At 37.1% G+C, this 19,132-nt stretch overlaps 1 protein-coding gene across 4 annotated transcripts in view; it reads right to left on the reverse strand.

Moving 5' to 3' along the window:
- Positions 1-19,132, reverse strand: part of RNF128 (ring finger protein 128, E3 ubiquitin protein ligase) — a 114,502-nt gene that overhangs the window by 25,575 nt on the left and 69,795 nt on the right. For 2 of the 4 annotated variants that reach the window (XM_006082276.3, XM_023758803.1), the window contains exons 2-5: positions 18,131-18,378; positions 6,241-6,312; positions 2,117-2,199; positions 755-851 (exon numbers count right to left, since the gene is read on the reverse strand). In XM_006082276.3, the coding sequence (XP_006082338.1) occupies positions 755-851; positions 2,117-2,199; positions 6,241-6,312; positions 18,131-18,378 (500 nt within the window). The remainder of the gene's footprint in view (positions 1-754; positions 852-2,116; positions 2,200-6,240; positions 6,313-18,130; positions 18,379-19,132) is intronic. The other 2 variants (XM_014459729.2, XM_023758805.1) reach the window with 1 other exon arrangement.

A 19,132-nucleotide genomic window follows, 5' to 3' on the forward strand; every position in this document is an offset into this window, starting at 1 on the left:
CAGCCTGATTGACGCATAACTGCTCCCCTGCTGTCTGAATGCCCCCAACTGCCCTCCCCTGCAGGCCCAGTCACCCCCAACTGCCCTCCCTTTGCCAGCCTGGTTGCCCCTAACTGCCCTCCCCTGACGACCTGGTCACCCCTAACTGCCCTCCCCTGCTGGCCTGATGGCCCACAACTGCCCTCCTCTGCAGGCCTGGTCACCCCTATCTGCCCTCCCCTGCTGGCCTGCTGGCCTGCTGGCCCACAACTGCCCTCCCCTGCCGGCCTGGTCACCCACAACTGCCCTCCCCTGCAAGCCATCTTGTGGCGGCCATCTTTGACCACATGAGAGTGGCCATCTTGTGTGTTGGAGTGACTTGCCAATTTGCATATTACTCTTTATTATATAGGATTACTTATACTTTCTGAAACTATAGAAGCTCATTTATCTATAAGTTTGGTTGCTATGGAATAGTAAGACAGTGAAAATGAGAGAGGGGTACTAGAAGCCAGTTGGCAGTTTATAAGAACATTACTTCAAATTCTGACCAAAAAATAAGTACATTTGAGAAAAGGGGGGAAGACAGAAAATGGAGGTAGTTCAATATGGCACCTTACTGTCACTATGATATAAATAGGTTCAATTTTTGGTATACACTGTAAGTCTAGCACATTACATAGCTAAAAAATAAGGATGTTATTCTCCTGAAGCCCAGATACATAAATAATACATTGCTTGAGTTCCTTCATATAAAGAGTTTAGTAATGTTTACCTCAATTCCCAAAGCTTTGAGTATATCACATTTGCACATGGGGCAAGTCCTATGTTCTAACAGCCATGGATCAACACATGTCTTATGGAAAATATGGCTAATGAAGGAAAAAAAATAATTTATCAGTTGTGAAATAGCAACAACACTTTGCCTAATGTACTAATAGGTTACCCTGTAATTTCACTTAGTCTTTTAACAGATGTTTGTTTTTTCTCTTTTAAACACACTATTACAAGCAGCAATTTCAACCTTTTTCATCTCATGGCACACATAAACTAGTTACTCAAATTCTGTGGCACACCAAAAAATATATGATTTTTTTTGCCAATCTGACAAAAAAAAAACTAGGTATAATTTTGATTCATACCAGACAGCTATTGTGGTTGGCCATGGTCATTTTTTATTTGACAATTTAAGAGAAAAGAGATCAGTGCCCCTAACTAAGTAGTCAGGTATTGCATGTTTTAAAAATTCTTGTGGCCTATGGGTTGAAAATAGCTGTATTACAGCATAAATACCAAGAAGGAGCCACAGAAGCAAAATTTGGAAATTTCATAATATAGTATTTTTTAATATAAAAGCCCTATTATTCTAGCTTCAAAAGATATAGTTTCAATACTCATTACTCGAAAAATGACTAAGACACTGCTGTCCTAAGACTTTGTTCAGTATTTCGGATCTTAATTATCTTGTCATTCCCTAACTGTAAAATGGTACAGTTGGTCATTCCCAATAATATAGTACAATACAGTATTGAATACAACATAGTGCTGATTCTTTAGGCAATATTATACATGCTTAGGGCACCACTTTTTACTAGCTAAAAGAAAGAGTGTTAAGAACAACTTTCAGGAGAGAGATAATAAATAAAAAACCCCACAAAAGAATGAATTCTTCCAAATAGGTACTAATAAGTTGATGTTATGTTTTTTCCTTAATAGAATTGCTAGCATGAATTTAAATAACCTAGTATATATACAGTATAATTGTGGTGCTGACTAGGTTCTCAGTTTTATATGAAACTAGTTTACAAATTTTATCAAATTATGGACACTTTATATAATTAGCCATATACCAATTTCAATATTATTAAAAATAAAACATTCTCCTATATTTAAATGAAAATAACAAAATAAATACTTTAGGGGGGTAGGGGAGGCCGGGGGAAGGTCAAGGGGGGAAAAAAGGAGACATATGTAATACTCTTTGTAATACTTTAAGCAATAAAACAAAATTTATTAAATAAATAAATAAATACTTTATTTACATAAACTTGGAAATATTCAAAATAGTTTCCCCCATTACAATCATTTTTGTAAATCAGCTATTCTTATTGATGATATAAATGAAAATCAAACTTACTTGCAGGTTAAGATGCGCACTAAATCATTTGGTTTATACAGTTCAATACACACAGCACAACTATCTCCATCAGGACCAATTTCCTATGAGCAAATAGTTATTGTTACTCTAATGGACAAGAAACAATACATTAAACTACAGAGCAAGATCAGAATATACATGTCTTAAATTGCATAAATTCCTATAGAAAGAAGAACATCATATCACTAAATGACTATATTTAATAAGCAATTTAAAATTATTTATACTTTAAAATGTCAAACTTATAGAAACAGAGAGTAGAAACGTGGTTGCCAGGGACTGGAGGTGGAGGAAATTGGCAGAAGTTGGTAAAAGGGTAAAAACTTTCAGCTATAAGGTCTGAGGATCTAATTAAAACATGGTGACTACAGTTGATTACACTGCATTACATAATTGAAATTTAAAATAAAATTATTTAGACTTAAAAATGTAAAAGAATAAAGTTATCTAAAAGGGGAATAGCACAAAGAAAAACATGGAGCACTTATTTAAACCCTTTTCCTAGATTTAATTTACAAAATGCCATTTGTACAATTCTTTAGCTATGTTGTCCCATTTATTTATTTTTATTATTATTTTTTAATCCTCACCCTAGAATATTTTTCCATTGATTTTTTAAAGAGAATGTAAGCGAGAAAGACAGAGAGAAATATCGATGTGAGAGAAATAAATCAATTGGTTGTCTCCTGCATGAGCCCTGACCAGGGCCCGGGCCAGAGAGGAGCCTGAAACTGAGGTACCGGCCCTTCACTGGAATCGAACCCACAACCCTTTGGTCCGCAGGCCCACACTCTATCCACTGAGCCAAACCGGCTAGGGCAATTTAAAGAAAATTAAGATATAATTCACATACAGTAAAATTCACTCTTTTTAGTATGCAGTTTTGCAAGTTTAGACAAACATGCCACTTAATCACCACCACAATCAAAATATAAAATAGTTTTATTACCTCAACAAATTCCTCTGTACCCCTTTGTAGTTACCTCTCCTTTTACCCCCACCCTCTGGCAACCACTGATCTGTTTTCAGTTTCTATACTTTTGGCTTTTCTAGAATTTCATATACTAGTAAATGGACTCCTGCATTTGAGTCTGACTTCTTTCAGTTAACATAATGCATTTGAGAGTCATTCATATTGTTGTGTGTATTGGTAGGGTCCCCTCCCTTTATATTGCTAACCAGTATTCCGGGATATCAATGTACCACAGTTATTTATCCATTCGCCAATTGAAGGACATTTGGGTTCTTTCCCATTGTTGGTAATTATTAATAAAGCTGAACAATTGTGTACAAGTTTTTATGTGAACACATTTTTTTTCCCTCTGGGGTAAATATTTAGTAGTGAGATTGCTGTGTTGTTTGCAAAGTGTATATTTGACTTCATAAAGAACTGCCAAACTGTTTTCCAAACTGGCTGTACATTGCATTCTCACCAGCAAATGCATGAGAGTTCCAGTTTTTCCACATCTTGGCCAGCTCTTGGTATTGTCAATTGTATTTGTTTTAGCCATTCTAATGAATGTGCTGTGTTATCGCATTGTGGTTTGTATTTGCATTTCCCTAATGACTAATGATGTTGAGCATCCTTTTATGTGCTTTTTTGCCATCCATGTGGTAACATGTCTGTTTTGCCCATTTTTCACTAGGTTGCTTGTTTTTTTACTGTTGAGTCTTGAGAGTTCTTCATAGATTCTGGATACAGCTCTTTATCAGATATGGGGTTTGCAGATATTTTCTCCCAGTCTGTTGCTTGTCTTTTCATTCTCTTTTTTAAAAAATATATTTTATTGATTTTTTTACAGAGAGGAAGGGAGAAGGAGAGGGATAGAGAGTTAGAAACGTTGATGAGAGAGAAACATCGATTCAGCTGCTTCCTGCACACTCCCTACTGGGGATTTGCCCGCAACCAAGGTACATGCTCTTGACCGGAATCGAACCTGGGACCCTTCAGTCTGCAGGCTGACACTCTATCCACTGAGCCAAACCAGTCAGGGCAGTCTTTTCATTCTCTTAACAGTGTCTTTCAAAGAGCAAAAATTCTTAATTTTGACAGAGTTAAATTTCTCATTTTTTTTCTTTAATGGGCATGTTTTTGGTATCACATCTAAGTAATTTTTGCCTAACCCAAGCCATGAAGATATTTTTCTCTGAAGTTTTCCTCTAAAAATTTCATAGTTCTAGGTTTTATATTTAGGCCTGTGATCCATTTTGAGTTAATTTTCACAAAGAGTATAAAGTATGGATTGAGGTTCATTTTTTGCATATGGATATTCAATCATTGCATATAGAGACCCAACAATTGGCTATTTTTCTTCATTGAATTGCCTTTCTACCTTTGTCAAAATCAATTAACCATATATATGCTGGTCTCTTTCTGGACTTTCTCTTCTATTCCATTGATTTAAATAAAGATCTCTCCTTTCTCCAATACCACAATATCTTAAAAAAATAATTCTGCAAATCAGGTAATGTGAGTCATCCAAATGTTCTTCTTTACAAAAATTGCTTTGGTTATTGTAGTTCTTTTGATTTTCCTTATAAGCCTAGAATCAACTTGTCAATTTCTATAAAAGATCCAACTAGGATTTTGATTGAAACTACATTGAATAAATAGATTAGTTTTTTGGGGGGATTGATATTTTGACAACAGTGAGTATTCTGACCCATGCACATTTATTTAGGTCTTCCTTGATTTCTTTTTTCTTTTATGTTTTGCAGTTTTCAGCATATAGATCTTATGCATATTTTGTAAGATTTATACCTAAGTATTTAATGGTTTTGGTGCTATTATAAATGGTATTTTTATGTTTATCATTTCATGTACTAGAACATGCTGAGCTATGTCATGAAAATTTATACAACTACCCACTCTGTCCACATACCCTATACTACTTATGACCAACTGGGTGTAACATTAAAAGCCACATCTACATATCAGCCCAGATCTTACTGATTGTTTAAGCTTAAACTTGTGACTATAGTTGCTATCACTCTAACATTCTGATCTCACCACCCAACAAGCCACATATACACTTTTATACTACAGCTGATTTAAAATGAAGAGCAGCAGAAGCAACATAACGTGACATGGCATAGAGAAACCCTAGAGATGATTAGTCCAATGTGCTCATTTTTCAAACTTGTGCTGTCTAATTCAGTAGCCACTAACCACATGTGCCTGAAATGTGACTGGTTTGAACTGAAATGTGCCATAAGTATAAAATATACACTAGATGTTGAAGACTTAGTAAAATATAAATGTAAAATATTGCATTAATAATTATATATTGATTACATGTTGAAATGATTATATTTTAGATATATTATACTAGGCATTAAAATTAATTTGTCTTTTTAAAACTTTTTAATGTGGCTACTAGAAAATTTATTCATTTTTTATTTTATTGAATTGGTATTTTTTTATTTCAATAAGTTCTATATTTTTGATACACAATTTACACATTAATGGTAGTTTTCAACTGTCTTAACCTGAACCTAATTATTCAAGTAAAGCTATATTGAAGCATTGTATTAGTTTCCTATTGTTGCTAAAACAATTTACTATTACTTTATGGTTTAGATAACAAATTTATTTTCTTATTGCCTTGGAAATCATAATTTAAAAAATCAAGGTGTTGGCAGTGCTGTGCTACTTCTGAAGACTTCAGGGGTGAATCCCTTTCCTTACCTTTTCCAGATTCTAGAGGGTGTCTGCATTCCTTGACTCATGGCCTCCTTCTTGTGTCACCACCCAACCTCTTGTTTCCATGTACCGTAGTCAAATCTGCCCCTTCCTCCCTCTAACAATGATACTGTGATTATATTTAGGATCCACCTGGATAATCCAGGATAATCTCCCCATCTCAAGATCCTTCCTTAATTTAATCACACAAGCAAAAGTTCTTTTTTGCCATATAAAGTAACATTTACAAGTTCAGGGACTAGAACCTAGATAGCTTTGGGAGTCATTATTCAGCCATCTTCAACATTGAATAAATTTTAAAAGTTAAGATTTATAAATTCAAATGAAAATACTACTTTGGAAGAACATTTAGCTTTAGCATTGCTTTAAAACAAAAGGCATTTTTAAGTCACAAATGTACCTTGTCCCCTTGTTTCAGTGTGCGGAGTTGAAGCCTTCCAATAGCTTTTTTAGCATCTGCCTTTAATTGTCTCTGTAATAAAAAAGAATAGGTATTACAAAAACTATTAAAAATACAATGATAAAGTTAGAATTAAAAATATTTATTCAGTTAAATGGATTTTAAAAGATAAAATTTTTTACAATATAAAATTTAATTAATTATAATAATTGTCCTACTTATCTGATACGGGGCAGGATTTTTTAAATTACTGAAACTTTTCACTTATTATGTTTCCCTAACTTCTTAAACAGCATCTTCGGTCTACAATAGTAAAAGCTATGTGTCCCCATCCAAATGAATTCAAATGTTATGAATTTTCAAAGCAATATTCCTATTTTCAAGCTCAGAGAATCTTAAATTAGATCTTTTCCTTTCTTTAAAAAATCATTTCTCACTTGGTAGAAAGTACATAGGATTTGGATTTAAATGGACCTAGATGAAAATATGACTTTGTTACTTATTAAATGAATAATCCTGAACAACTCATTTAATTCTTTGAGCTTGTTTACACATCTATAAAATAAGGATATTACCAACCCTTGCAGTGTTATTTAGTATTAGGAAAAATAATTACTGTTTATAATCACTACTACCTTGTAAAGAGGGTGGCTTCTGAGAGTGGTAGGCCTGTTTTTTTTCCTACTGAGCACATACCTAGAGGAGTCTGGGCATGTAAAGACAAGCCCCAGGCTCATTTAAGGAATAAGGACTAAAATGTAGTACATAATTGAATCAGAAGTAAAATTGGGGTATAGGGGAAATCAGAGATTGTGAAAAGATAAGAAAGAGAGTAATCAATGAGAAACTCTCCTATGTGATATGAACTGTTCAAAGATAAAAAAATCTCAGGTGGTTTGATTTATTCAGTGTTAATCTGAAGTTATTTGTGATGCTGCAAAAAGATATGTCCCTTTCATTAAAATCTACCTCATACACAAATACCTCAATTGAATATAATATATGTGTAAACTGAAGAAGGGGCCAGTTGTCACACCTGGATGGATGCTCTGTGGAATAGAGAGATAGTATGTGCAGCATGGCAAGATAATAAACTACCTTCCTATTTTAAACTGCAAAATTAACAAACTTGGTAGAAATTCAGTAAAAAGTAAGCACCTAGAACCAGAGGTCATTGTGAGAATGTAAACAGCTTCTTCATCCTTATATATGTATCTCCATCTCCAGCAGGGAGACCTACATCTGACATTTATGTGATGTGAAAATTAGAGATAATTCAAGTATCTAGTGTAATATCTGGCATATAACAGACACTCAATAAAATGTTTATTAAATGAAAATATAAACTACTATTCAAAGTAAGCATAACAGGTTCTTGTAACATGTTTATATATAACTGCAGCAAATATATGTTGGAAGGAAATAATCCATGAATGTAGGTATGTAAGGAAATTCCTTAATGCTCAAACCTACCTCCTACATAAGATATCATTATGTGAAAGGTATTTGGCTTAATGCTAAGAAGATTACTATCTAAACTATTTATTTGCTATCACAGGAACAACAGAAACTTCTCAGATTGTTACCTGACCAGCAAATATAACTTAATAGAAATAGTTAATAGGAAGGCCTAGTCCTCAGAAGGAAAGAAGTGCTAATCGAGGCCCCTTCATTCTCATTTTGGGACTTAATTATGAATTAACTCACAAGGAGAATTCTATGATGGCACTTTATTTTGAGCACAAATATTTTCCCTTCAATTTTGTTACTTATATTTCATATATATAAAAGCCCAGTGACCAAACAGTGGAATGACCAGAACCACCGGTCGCTATGATGCGCACAGCAGCAGCCAACCAGCCTGATCCGGGCCCTGATTGCCCCCCCCACCAACCTCCCGTGGTCCCTGTTCCTGGCCAGCCCCGCCCCTGATAGCCCCCCCACCCCGATCGGGGACAGGGCCTCCAGCCAACCACCCGCAGCCCCTCCCCCTGGCCCCTCCCACCATTCCCCCCCTGCCGGCTGGCCCCCCCATAGGCCCCGATCAGAGGGGCCGGCCAGCCAACCTCCCGGGGTCCCTCCCCCTGGCCAGCCAGCCCAATAGGCCTTGATCGCCCACCAGGCCGAGGGACCCCACCTGTGCACGAATTCATACACCAGGCCTCTAGTAAGTATATTATAGAGTGACAGTGAAAGGAAGTACTCTTAGGATCTTTAGAACTGGAAGAACTTTTAGAGTTCACTTAGCCTGATATCAAATCTGATAGATAAGAAAAGTGATGCCCAAGGAGGAGAAATGCCTTGCTCAACATCTCTGAGTTCACAGTTAGTCTTACTGAAGCCCAGAATTAGTGTTTCTTCCCAACATCAAGGTAACCATCTTTTTTTTACTGTGGCTTGGAATAGGAAGTTGGTACTACTTCCTTATATTTATACAATTATTTTATAATTTAAAAATATCTTTATATCTATTACCTCATTTAATTATCACAACAACCTCCCGAGGGAGATAATATCCTCATTTTAAAGATGAGCAAATGGAAGCTTGGAAAAGTAAAAAATAAAAACAAAGACAAAATAAAACAAAAACTCGTCCAAAAGGGCATGCCACCTCTAAATGATAAAGCTGTTACTGGAACTCTTCATATTCCAAGATTCCATTACAATACTCCTATCCATGACTCAGCTACCTTTTGAAGTTTTTCCAACTCCTGGATTCTATGGTCTTTCAAATTGTTGCCAGTCCTTAAAGTGAACAAGCAATATGCCAACAGGACCCTGACCTTGGCCTAGACTTCCAAATGTAACTATTTTTTTTTTTGTATATAGATCATGAGCTTTAAGATACCAAGATTAGAAAAATGCAAATGATAAGTAAAAGAACCAAGAACAGGAAATAGGAAAAAGAAAACATGTAGTTAAGTCTTTGACAGTCATTTTACACTTTGTCTTTAGAGCACTTCTGAATTAGGCTTAAGCAACAAACTCTACAACACAATTAGAGAAATGAACTCACAAGGATACAAGTCGGGAGATACAAAAAGACAGAGCAAAACCAAACCCAATATTGCAGAAGATTTTAAGCAGCGGACTTGATTATGAAGAAATTTATAAAAAGATTTGTAGCACAGTAGAAACCCAATGTTTAACAAAGCAGCCCTGGAATAAAAGAAAAATCATTTAAAAGGAAGTTTGAATATTTCCAGTAACTCCTCCTGAGCTTAAAAAAAAACAACCAAAAGTCATTTTCTTTAAATATGGATGTGAGCCATGTGATTTTGGTAAGAAGCACAAACTATATTTTTGGAGCTTGGATGAAATTCACTTGCAAAACTGCAAATTAGTATTCAAAATATTTCACTGTCAACACTGATAGCAAAAGATTCCAAGATGCATTCATTCCTATAAAAACTGAAATATGAGAAGAACATTAAGACCAAGTAGTTTATATTATGTACATATGCTTGGATAATATTATTTAAGTCAAACTTCTGAGTGCTCAAATATGTTTCAACATTTAAAGACAATATGCCCCAAAGCAAACTGTAATTTACCTACTATTCCTTAAAAATAACTTCAAGATTATATCTACTTTCTTAGACAAGTTACATTAGACACTTTTTCAATGTCTCTCCACCATATCAGAATTCTCTTCTATCCCATCAATTCCAATAGGACAGTGTTTCTACCTCTTACCATATTCTGTAATTGTATTATTTATGTCTTTCTCTCCCACTAGATTGCTAGGACTGTGTGTTTAACATGAAAAAAATCCCATAGTGCTTAGTCAGTGCTCAAAGATTAGCTTCTGAATTTATAAAATTAAAACAGATTTTCATGATTTTCTCATCCAAGTCATAGTTTTACTTATTAAAAGCCTCTACTTGTTAAATTTAGGAAGAGTTCTTTTAAAATTTTTTATTAAGTTATTACATATGTGTCCTTATCCCCACGTTACCCCCTATCCCCCCCACTCATGCTTAGATAACATGTACTGGGCTTCTACCATGTGTCAGGTTCAACACTAAGCTTAGTGTCATCTTGTTTAATAATTAATAATCTTATGGAATGGGTATTTTAATATCCAAGTTTTATAGAAAAGAAAAGATTAAGAAGCTTGACTAAAGTCGAGGCAGCTGGTTAGCTGCAGAGCTGTGATTCAATTCAAGCCCAGGTTCCAACTGGCTTTAAAGCCCACGATCTCTCCACTATAGTACACTGCCTCCATTGTGTCTTCAAAAGGCTTCATATTCCTTATGAAGAAGATAAATCAAATAAATAAGAAAAAAGAAATCTCAAAGTCAGCTATTATCCAATCTTCAAATCCTTCCTAAATTGGCTACTTACTGAGATTTCGGGAACTCTTTTAAACAAGTATATTATAACAACATACTCCTTCCTCTTCCTCCCCCATCTTAAGAAATACCTGGTCAAAGAATATTTGGCAGTAGAGTTCAAGGCTAATTCAAAGAAGCTTAGTTGTTGGCCAATTTTTTTTTAAAACATAAGCTTAATGTCATTATTTAAGCTATTCAAAAGCTGTGATTGCTCTAGTCACTGAAGAATCTCAGGTATATAGTATTTTGGGTTCTGATTGGGGCTTTATTTGGACTGAAAATGATATTCTGAATAGTTCATTTGTGTACTTAATCCAATTAAATAAAAATAATGTTTCAGTCTGGTGATCTTTTAGACTGGTTTTGGTCCCAAGGCATTCAGATTTTTGCTTAACTGAAACCTACATGAATAACACTACCCATGTAGTCAAACCTAGTTACTTGATAGGGGGCAGGGCCTGCAAAAGCAAAAAAGGGGAGTGTGCCTCGTCAGTGTGACTCAGTGGTTGAGCATTGACCTATGAACCAGGAGGTCATGGTTCAATTCCCAGTCAGGGCATATGCCCAGGTTGCAAGCTCGATCCCCAGTGTGGGTGTGCAGAAGGCAGCCGATCAATGATTCCCTTTCATCATTGATGTTTCTATCTTTCTCTCTATCTCCCTCTCTCTTCCTCTTGGAAATAAATAAAAACATATTGTTTTTTTAAAAAAGAGAGTAGGGTGGACAAAAGAAAACTAGATTTTCCTGCACTTAAGTCACGATTAAAAAAAGATTATTTTTCTTTTATTTTGAGAGAGAGAGGAAGGGAGAAGGAGAGGGAGAGAGAGAAACATTGATGTGAGGGTGAACCATCAATCAGCTGCTTCCTGCACAACCCCTATTGGGGATTGAGCCCACAACCCAGGCATGTGCCCTGACTGGGAATTGAACTGGCAACATTTTGGTACATGGAAGGATGCCCAACCAACTGAGCCAGGGCTAGTCACCACTTTTTAAAACAAATATTTTCATAAACATTTGGCTCAGAATATATAAAACAGAATTCTTAAAATCAAGAATTATAGTAAGAGGATTTCCCCCCATATATTCTTGTGAACAAAATCAATGTCTAAGTCATGTGGCTGTTTAGATCTATAAGAACTGAAAAAAAAACTATCTTTTCCAATAAAAAACCTATGCATAATATTTGAATGAAAGCATCTGTAAAGGAAAGAGGAAGTACAGACAATAAAATAGCTCCCCATAAGTCTATAGAATTCCTGAGATGGGGGTAAATAGGAGTGCAGACCACTCACATGCAGGTTATTCACTGTGAATAATATGAGGAAATGCACTGTTAGGAAAAGAAGTAAGGAAAAGGGGATTTCAACCCAGTAGATAGGTATGGCTCAGATTATAGCATTTTTTCAAAGAAAGACAAGCAAAACCTCTATAAAAGGGTAATATGCTAATTAGACTGGATGTCTTCCAGACATCCAACTGGACGTCCTTCTGGACAAAGCCATGGTGGTGGGGGCCGAGACAGAGGCAGTTTGGGGTGATCAGGCCAGCAGGGGAGAGCAGTTAGGGGAGACCAGGCTGGCAGGGGAGGGCAATTAGGGACAATAAGGCCAGCAGGCAGAGGTGGTTAGGGGCAATCAGGTAGGCAGGGGAGCGGTTGGGGGCAATCAGGCCAGCAAGGGAGCAGTTAGGGGCAATCAGGCAAGAAGGCAGAGAAGTTAGGAGTGATCAGGCAGGCAGGGGAGCAGTTAGGGGCATCAGGCAGGCAGGCAGAGTGGTTAGGAGCAATCAGGTAGGTAGGCAGGTGAGTGGTTAGGAGCCAACAGTCCCAGATTGCGAGAGGGATCAGGCCTAAACAGGCAGTTGGACATCCCCGGGGGGTCCTGGATTGAAGAGGGTGCAGGTAGGGCTGAGGGACCCCCCCATGCACGAATTTCATGCACTGGGCCTCTAGTTAGTGATATAAATATAAAGTTAGAGTACGTAAATATGTAAAACTCCTGAAGCCTATAGGAGCTTTCTTTTATTCAGTGAGAAAATCAGAGAAAGACTATAAAACTAGGTCCAACTCACATGAGATTTTGTTTAATTTACTATTATTACATAAGAGACAAAATAATGGTTTTGTAAAAGACACTAATTCTCAAACATATGCAGAAACAGTGACATGCATGCAAACACACCCACCACAAATGTGTATAGTATATTGATAGTGCATGCAGATAGCTGATACAATCTTCCAGTTAATTTCCCATAGTAGTAAAGTAGAGAAAACTTAATGTAACTAGAAATATTTCAAATATTTTTTAGTCACGCTATAAGTTCACGAACAACTTTTAAGATAGTACTGTAGCTTAGTTTTTCCTCGTCTGAGACCACACAGGAGTGCTATCTCTTTGGCAGGAAACTACAAGGACATGTGTGGCACATCTTTGCTCAGGGAGCTAATTTGCATTTCAGGGTCCGAGGCTCAAATGGAGACTATGGTCACTAGATAATTTTGGTAGCAACTGGCTATGCTGCTGAAAATCAGGACCTCAACAATGAAACCAAATGCATATCATCAATCTTGATTGTTGTGTCAAGTCACCTTGACAAGCTGGTACAACATGGTCCATTGCTCTAGGTGTCTATAAAAACCACCCATCACCATCATAATGAACACTGAGAGCCACATTTCTGAGGTTGGCCAAGGGCCAATCATCCATTCCTTGGCAATTTGCAAGGAGTAAGCAACTAGATCTACCGTTTTATCTCTCCTCACAATCCATCCCTTTGTTCTTGGTCAAGGTGTTTTAAACAACACAATAGTCATAGTTATTTGGGCTTTTACAGTTAGTACAGCGTTTATATAAAAGATACAGTAAGAATAAGATAAGCATATGTAATACTTTAGAAGCAAACAAAGGGAGAAAATAGTTCCAAAGAAACACTTTTTCCATTCTATAAGACCATTGCACATATATTTATACTGATGTACTAATTTAACATCTGTTTTTTCCCTTGATCTATGACCACTTGAACTTTGTGATAAACTGTATACAGCTATTTAATATAGTAATGAACTAAATCTATTTCTTCCTCAGGTCAATTACTCTCCATTATTATCACATCCTAGGGAGGTTTTAATTCCCCAGTAATTTGATCATCATATGATTTATTTATATAAGGTAGTTGAATCTTACCAATAATATTAGTGTCATGCCATATTATAATATGGTTACGACACAGTTTGGTTATAAAATAAATAAAGATATATCACAGATTGTTTATTGAAACTTCCTAGAAGAATTTTCCTTTGCTCACATACCAGATATTATTATGTACAAATGTTACCACCAGTGGCAATGTTTCCATTATTTTTAGGTTTCAGGTTAGGTGAAGACAAAGTCAATCATATGTCTCAACTCATATTATTATATATTTATAAGTTCACACTGATGGTTGTGCACAACACCATCTCCTTCCCCTGGGGAATACATGAATATCATTCAGTTTTTTTTTCCTATTTCAAAATGCTAGTTTTACTTTGGTCCACCCTTTGGTCAAGATCAGTCAGAGATCAGCACTGTAAGTTACAATTTCACCCAGGAAATTTCCATAAATTTGGAGATCTGCATGTGTCTCAAAGATACTTTCTCTATGCTTCCAAAGCTAAAAATGGAAGGCCATTACCACAGGGCTACTTGGGCCTCCATTTGCAGTAAAATAGTTAACAGACCCTGTTGTGTCAGAATATATGCTCTTTCCCAGCCTTGAGAGCTAGCATTCTCTAGCATTATCCTGTGTGACTAGATTATTAAACTTTGTCGTTGTTCCAAGCAGATTCTCATTATTTTCTATCCTCTTGGAAGATGATTTCTTCTAATCTGTCTAATTTTAGAGAGGAAACTCTTTTAGAGAGTAAACTATTTTCTTTTGAAAGTCACTCTTCATTAAAAGTAAATTCAGCTTGTCCCATTGTATCTAGGCCAGCTTCTATTTCATGTAGAACTCACTTTTGTTTCACTGGCCAATGTAAAATCCAACACATGCATTGTTGTCATTGAGTATTAATTGCTTGGTTATGGTTAGGATACATGCATTGTATCACCAAATTCTGGGTGTCCCATGCCATAGTCAAAAGTATAGTGGTTACTCCAAAATTCAGTTTAGTCTGACCATGCCATGTTTTCCATAATCTTCCTTGTTTCAGGTTTGGATTGTTCCTAGTGGAGACACACATCCAATATGTAATGCCTAGTATGTTATTTTCATTCATAACCCACTGATACTTTTCATCTTGTTTAAAATCTTTCCACCCACAAAAAAGGGATGATATGTGTTCGTACACATCATACTATGATATGTCAGGCATTCAGGTACTGTGTGCTGCCCATTATATTTGGGTATTCTGGTCATCAAAATTTATGGTTATACTGTACATTTATCAGTTTGCCTTACATTAAACACTATGCATCATAATTGTTCATAGGGAAGAAATTCCTGAATATTTTAATGAATTCCTAATTTTATAATGAGGGTAAGTTTCTGTAACTCATTACCATTTCTACTCATAAAATGGGGATAATGCTGTTAAACATTTAGTAATAGTTATAGCCATCATATGCATCAAGCTCTCTACCTTTTTTTAAATCCTCACCTGAGGATATGTCTTTTTTATTGATTTTAGAGAAAGAGGAAGGCAGAGAGTGAGAGAAAGAGAGATAGAGAGAAACATTGAGCAGTTGCCTCCTATATGTGCCTGGATAGGGGATAGAACCCACAATCTAGGTATGTGCCCTGACTCAGAATTGAACCTGCAACCTTTTTGGTATATGGGATGATGCTCCAACAAACTTAGCCACCTTGCTAGGGCAAATTCTTACTTTTAAAAAATAAAAATAGGAAGTCACAAAAATTAAATAACAGGTCAATGACATTCTAGCACTCTCAATAATTTATAAGCAAAAGGGATTATTAGTCACATATTTAATCCTTTAGTCACCAAGGGATAAACAGATATAGCCTGCTAAGTAGTGACAGAGGCCCTCTCAAAAGCCTTCTCTAAAAGGTGAGAAGTTTTAATGCTATTCTTTATCATTTATACAAAAGTTAATGTTCATAAAATATACTATAAAAATTACTTGAATGAACAACGAGACCAGAGTTAAATATCCAATGAAACTTGTGGAACACCAGACAGTTCTTTATAAACTTCATTACTTGCTGACAAAGTTTAATGCCATGTTAATAAAGTTTTTATTGCACTTAGGATATAGAAATAGAGACTACACCACAAACATAAGCAAACCAACTACTCATCATTGTAACTATAACCTTTGGGTAGTTACTCATATATGACACATATTTCTTTCCAACCTTAGAGATAAAAACAGCTCAATATACAAAAGTCAAATGTTAACACAGTGTGAAATTATTGAATGGTCTGGCACAGGAATTTGAAACATCCTTTTGACTATAGCTAGTAACATGCTGAACCTGCCATCAATGTGATAGCTGCTTCTTTGAGAAGGACAGAAGTCAATTAATTTTAAATATTGAAATAATCATCACTCATTAACATATACTGGTGTCTAATCATTATGAAGGTTTTATAATAAGATTTCAATTCTAATTTGTTCTAAAATTCAGTGAACTTTCTTGCCATACAGAAACCCTCACTGCTCCCTTACTCCCAAATAAATTGGGTTAATCTTTGCTTATTGGATAAAAAGTGCATGAAGTGGCCAAAACTTCATGGCCTTTGGAGGAATTTCTCAGTTCACATAAAAATGTATTCTTGTCTCTAATATATGATCAGCTGAAAGTATTAAATCTCTACTGAGCATTCTGGAGACATAGCATATTACTCTGTTGCTATGGTGAAAATACTTGAGATTCAGAGGAGGTAAGAAATGATGGTGGCTTGGAACAGGGTGGAGGCAGTGGCGTTGGTAAGAAGTAATCAGATTCTGGATATATAATGAAGTAGAACCAATAGTATTTGCTTACGGAGGTTATATGGGAAGTGAGAGAAAAAAAAGGAAAAAGAATAACTCCAAGATTTCTGGCTTGAAGTCAAGAAAAGTTCTTTTGAAAATGGAAGCAATAATAGCATGTTTGTGCATGCACATTAATAGAAGCCAAGGCAGAAGACATAGGATAGACACAGAAGCAGATCGATGGGTAGGTGTGGAAGAACTTGTGGAAGTACTCTTTTGATTACTTCAATTTTTTCAGTGGAATAACATCCAAAATACAAGTTGAGAGTAAAGTTGGAGGAGGTGTTGGAAGTTTAAGGAGAACAGAACATGTATGATTAGTCACCTAGGAAAGAAGAAACGCCTAAGAAAATATAGTATGATTGTTGGGCAGCATTAAGGGATCACTGAGTTTATGGTCAGTCTGTATATATGTCAATGTTTTCCTGTTAGTTCAGCTATGCAAAGTGCAGGTATAGGGTAGGTGGGGAATATGATTTGACCAGGGTTGGATTTTGACAGCAAGTATAACAAGGAGAAGGGCCAAGGGAACTGAAGACATATGCATGGGAGTGACCATGAAAGTTAAGCTGGGTAAGGAGAGAAGTGAGGAGATCAGGGGAATAACAGACAGTATAAAGGTAGTAGGATCAATATCACACAACTGTGGGTACTTCTATGTTCAATGATGCTTTAGTATTTTTCCTCTATTATTTATATTATTTGTACTTGTTATATGCCAGTTGTTAAAATATGGTGGAAATTATGAATATGTGACTGTGACTAGAGCTTAGCACTATATCATGCACAATTATATCTTTAAACTTGCCTTCTCATGACATTCAGCCTAGTCTCTTTTTCCAGCCCTGGCCCCACATGCAAATACATGCATGCTCAAGCACACACATACATGTAAAATAACAATGGTTACTTTTAAAATATATATATTTTTATTGGTTTCAGAGAGGAAAGGAGAGGGAGAGAGAGAGAGAAACATCAATGATGAGAGAGAATCATTGATTGGCTGCTTCCTGCACACTCCCTACTGGGGATTAAGTTCACCCCCTACTGGGGATTGAGCTCACAACCCGGGCATGTGGCCTTGACCAGAATCGAACCTGGGACCCTTCAGTCCGCAGGCCGACGCTCTATCCACTGAGCCAAACTAGCCAGAGCAACAGTGGTTTCCTTTGTGTGGTGACTAGTTTTTTGTTATTTGGGGTTTAATGAAGATTTTTTCCCTCATACTTTCTAATTTCTAAATTTTCTATACTGAGTATAAAATGTCCTGTAATTTAGAAGAAATATTTAAAAGAACATATGTATTTATACCCATATATAATTAAAATCCTGGCTGTACTCCATAATAAGGTGTTAGAAGACTTAGGCAGGATTCAGGCCATAGACAATTTAGAGAAATTAAAAGATTTGAGATGATGAAAGCTGATATACTTTTAAAAACTACACGGTGCATAAAACACATGCATGTATCATTGTCTGGCAAGTGAAATGTATTAAAATGCATGACATTGAAATTGCAATTAAAACAGTAAAATATTTTTAAATTGGAAGAAAGGACCATTACAAACCTGCTTTCTGTTTTGAGCTCTTGCATTCCGTAATCTTCTAGCAGAATAAAAGATAAAATAGCCCACAGTTGCTGCCGTAATAATAAAAAAGGACACAGAAACAAGGAAAATTGAATAGTGATTCACCCAAGGGCCATGTTTTTTCCCTACTTCGATGACCATTGTTACTTGTATGCCTCTTTGAATTGATTGTAGAATTTTTGTGCCTTTCAGATTGCCAATCATGATGGCAACAATGTCTCCTGCACCTATAAAAGAAAAGGAATTTAGTTTTAGTTTGGTAAAGTATCCTATATAATAAAGAGGGAATATGCAAATTGACTGTCACTCTGCCACAAAGATGGCTGCACCTACAGCTGAGGTCGAGTTCCCATAATAAGCCTTAAGGAGCAATCAGCAGGGACCTGAGGCTGCACACCCCCCTTGCCCCATGAGGCTTGACAGGGGACCTCAGGCCATGCCCCCTGCCCCGGCGCCAGGCCGGGGGACCTCAGGCCAAGCCCCCCACTCGGCAGGGCTTGACGGGGGACCTCAGGCCACAACCCCTGCCCTGGCACCAGGCCAGGGGACCTGAGGCCGTGTTCCCCACCCTGGCGGGGCTTAACAGGGGACCTCAAGGTGCGCCCCCCACCCTGGTGCTGGGCCGGGGGACCTCAGGCTGCTCCCCCTGCCCTGGTGCCAGGCCGGGGGACCTCAGGCCGCGCCCCCCACCCCTGGCACTGGGTCAGGGGACCTGAGGCCATGCCCCCCACCCCAGCACCAGGCCGGGGGACCTGAGGCTGTGCCCCCCCACCTGGCAGGGCTTGACAGGGGACCTCAAGGTGCGCCCCCCCGCCCTGGTGCTGGGCCGGAGAAACTTGGCTGTGCCCCCTGCCCTGGTGCCAGGCCAGGGAACCTCAGGCCATGTCCTTCGCCCTGGAGGGGCTTGATGGGGGACTTCAGGCCATGCCCCCCACCCTGGCACCAGGCCAGGGACCTAAGGCTGCAACCCTCACCCAGCAG

Source organism: Myotis lucifugus, unplaced genomic scaffold (assembly GCF_000147115.1).
Source record: "Myotis lucifugus unplaced genomic scaffold, Myoluc2.0 scaffold_2, whole genome shotgun sequence".
NCBI classification, from domain to species: domain Eukaryota; kingdom Metazoa; phylum Chordata; class Mammalia; order Chiroptera; family Vespertilionidae; genus Myotis; species Myotis lucifugus.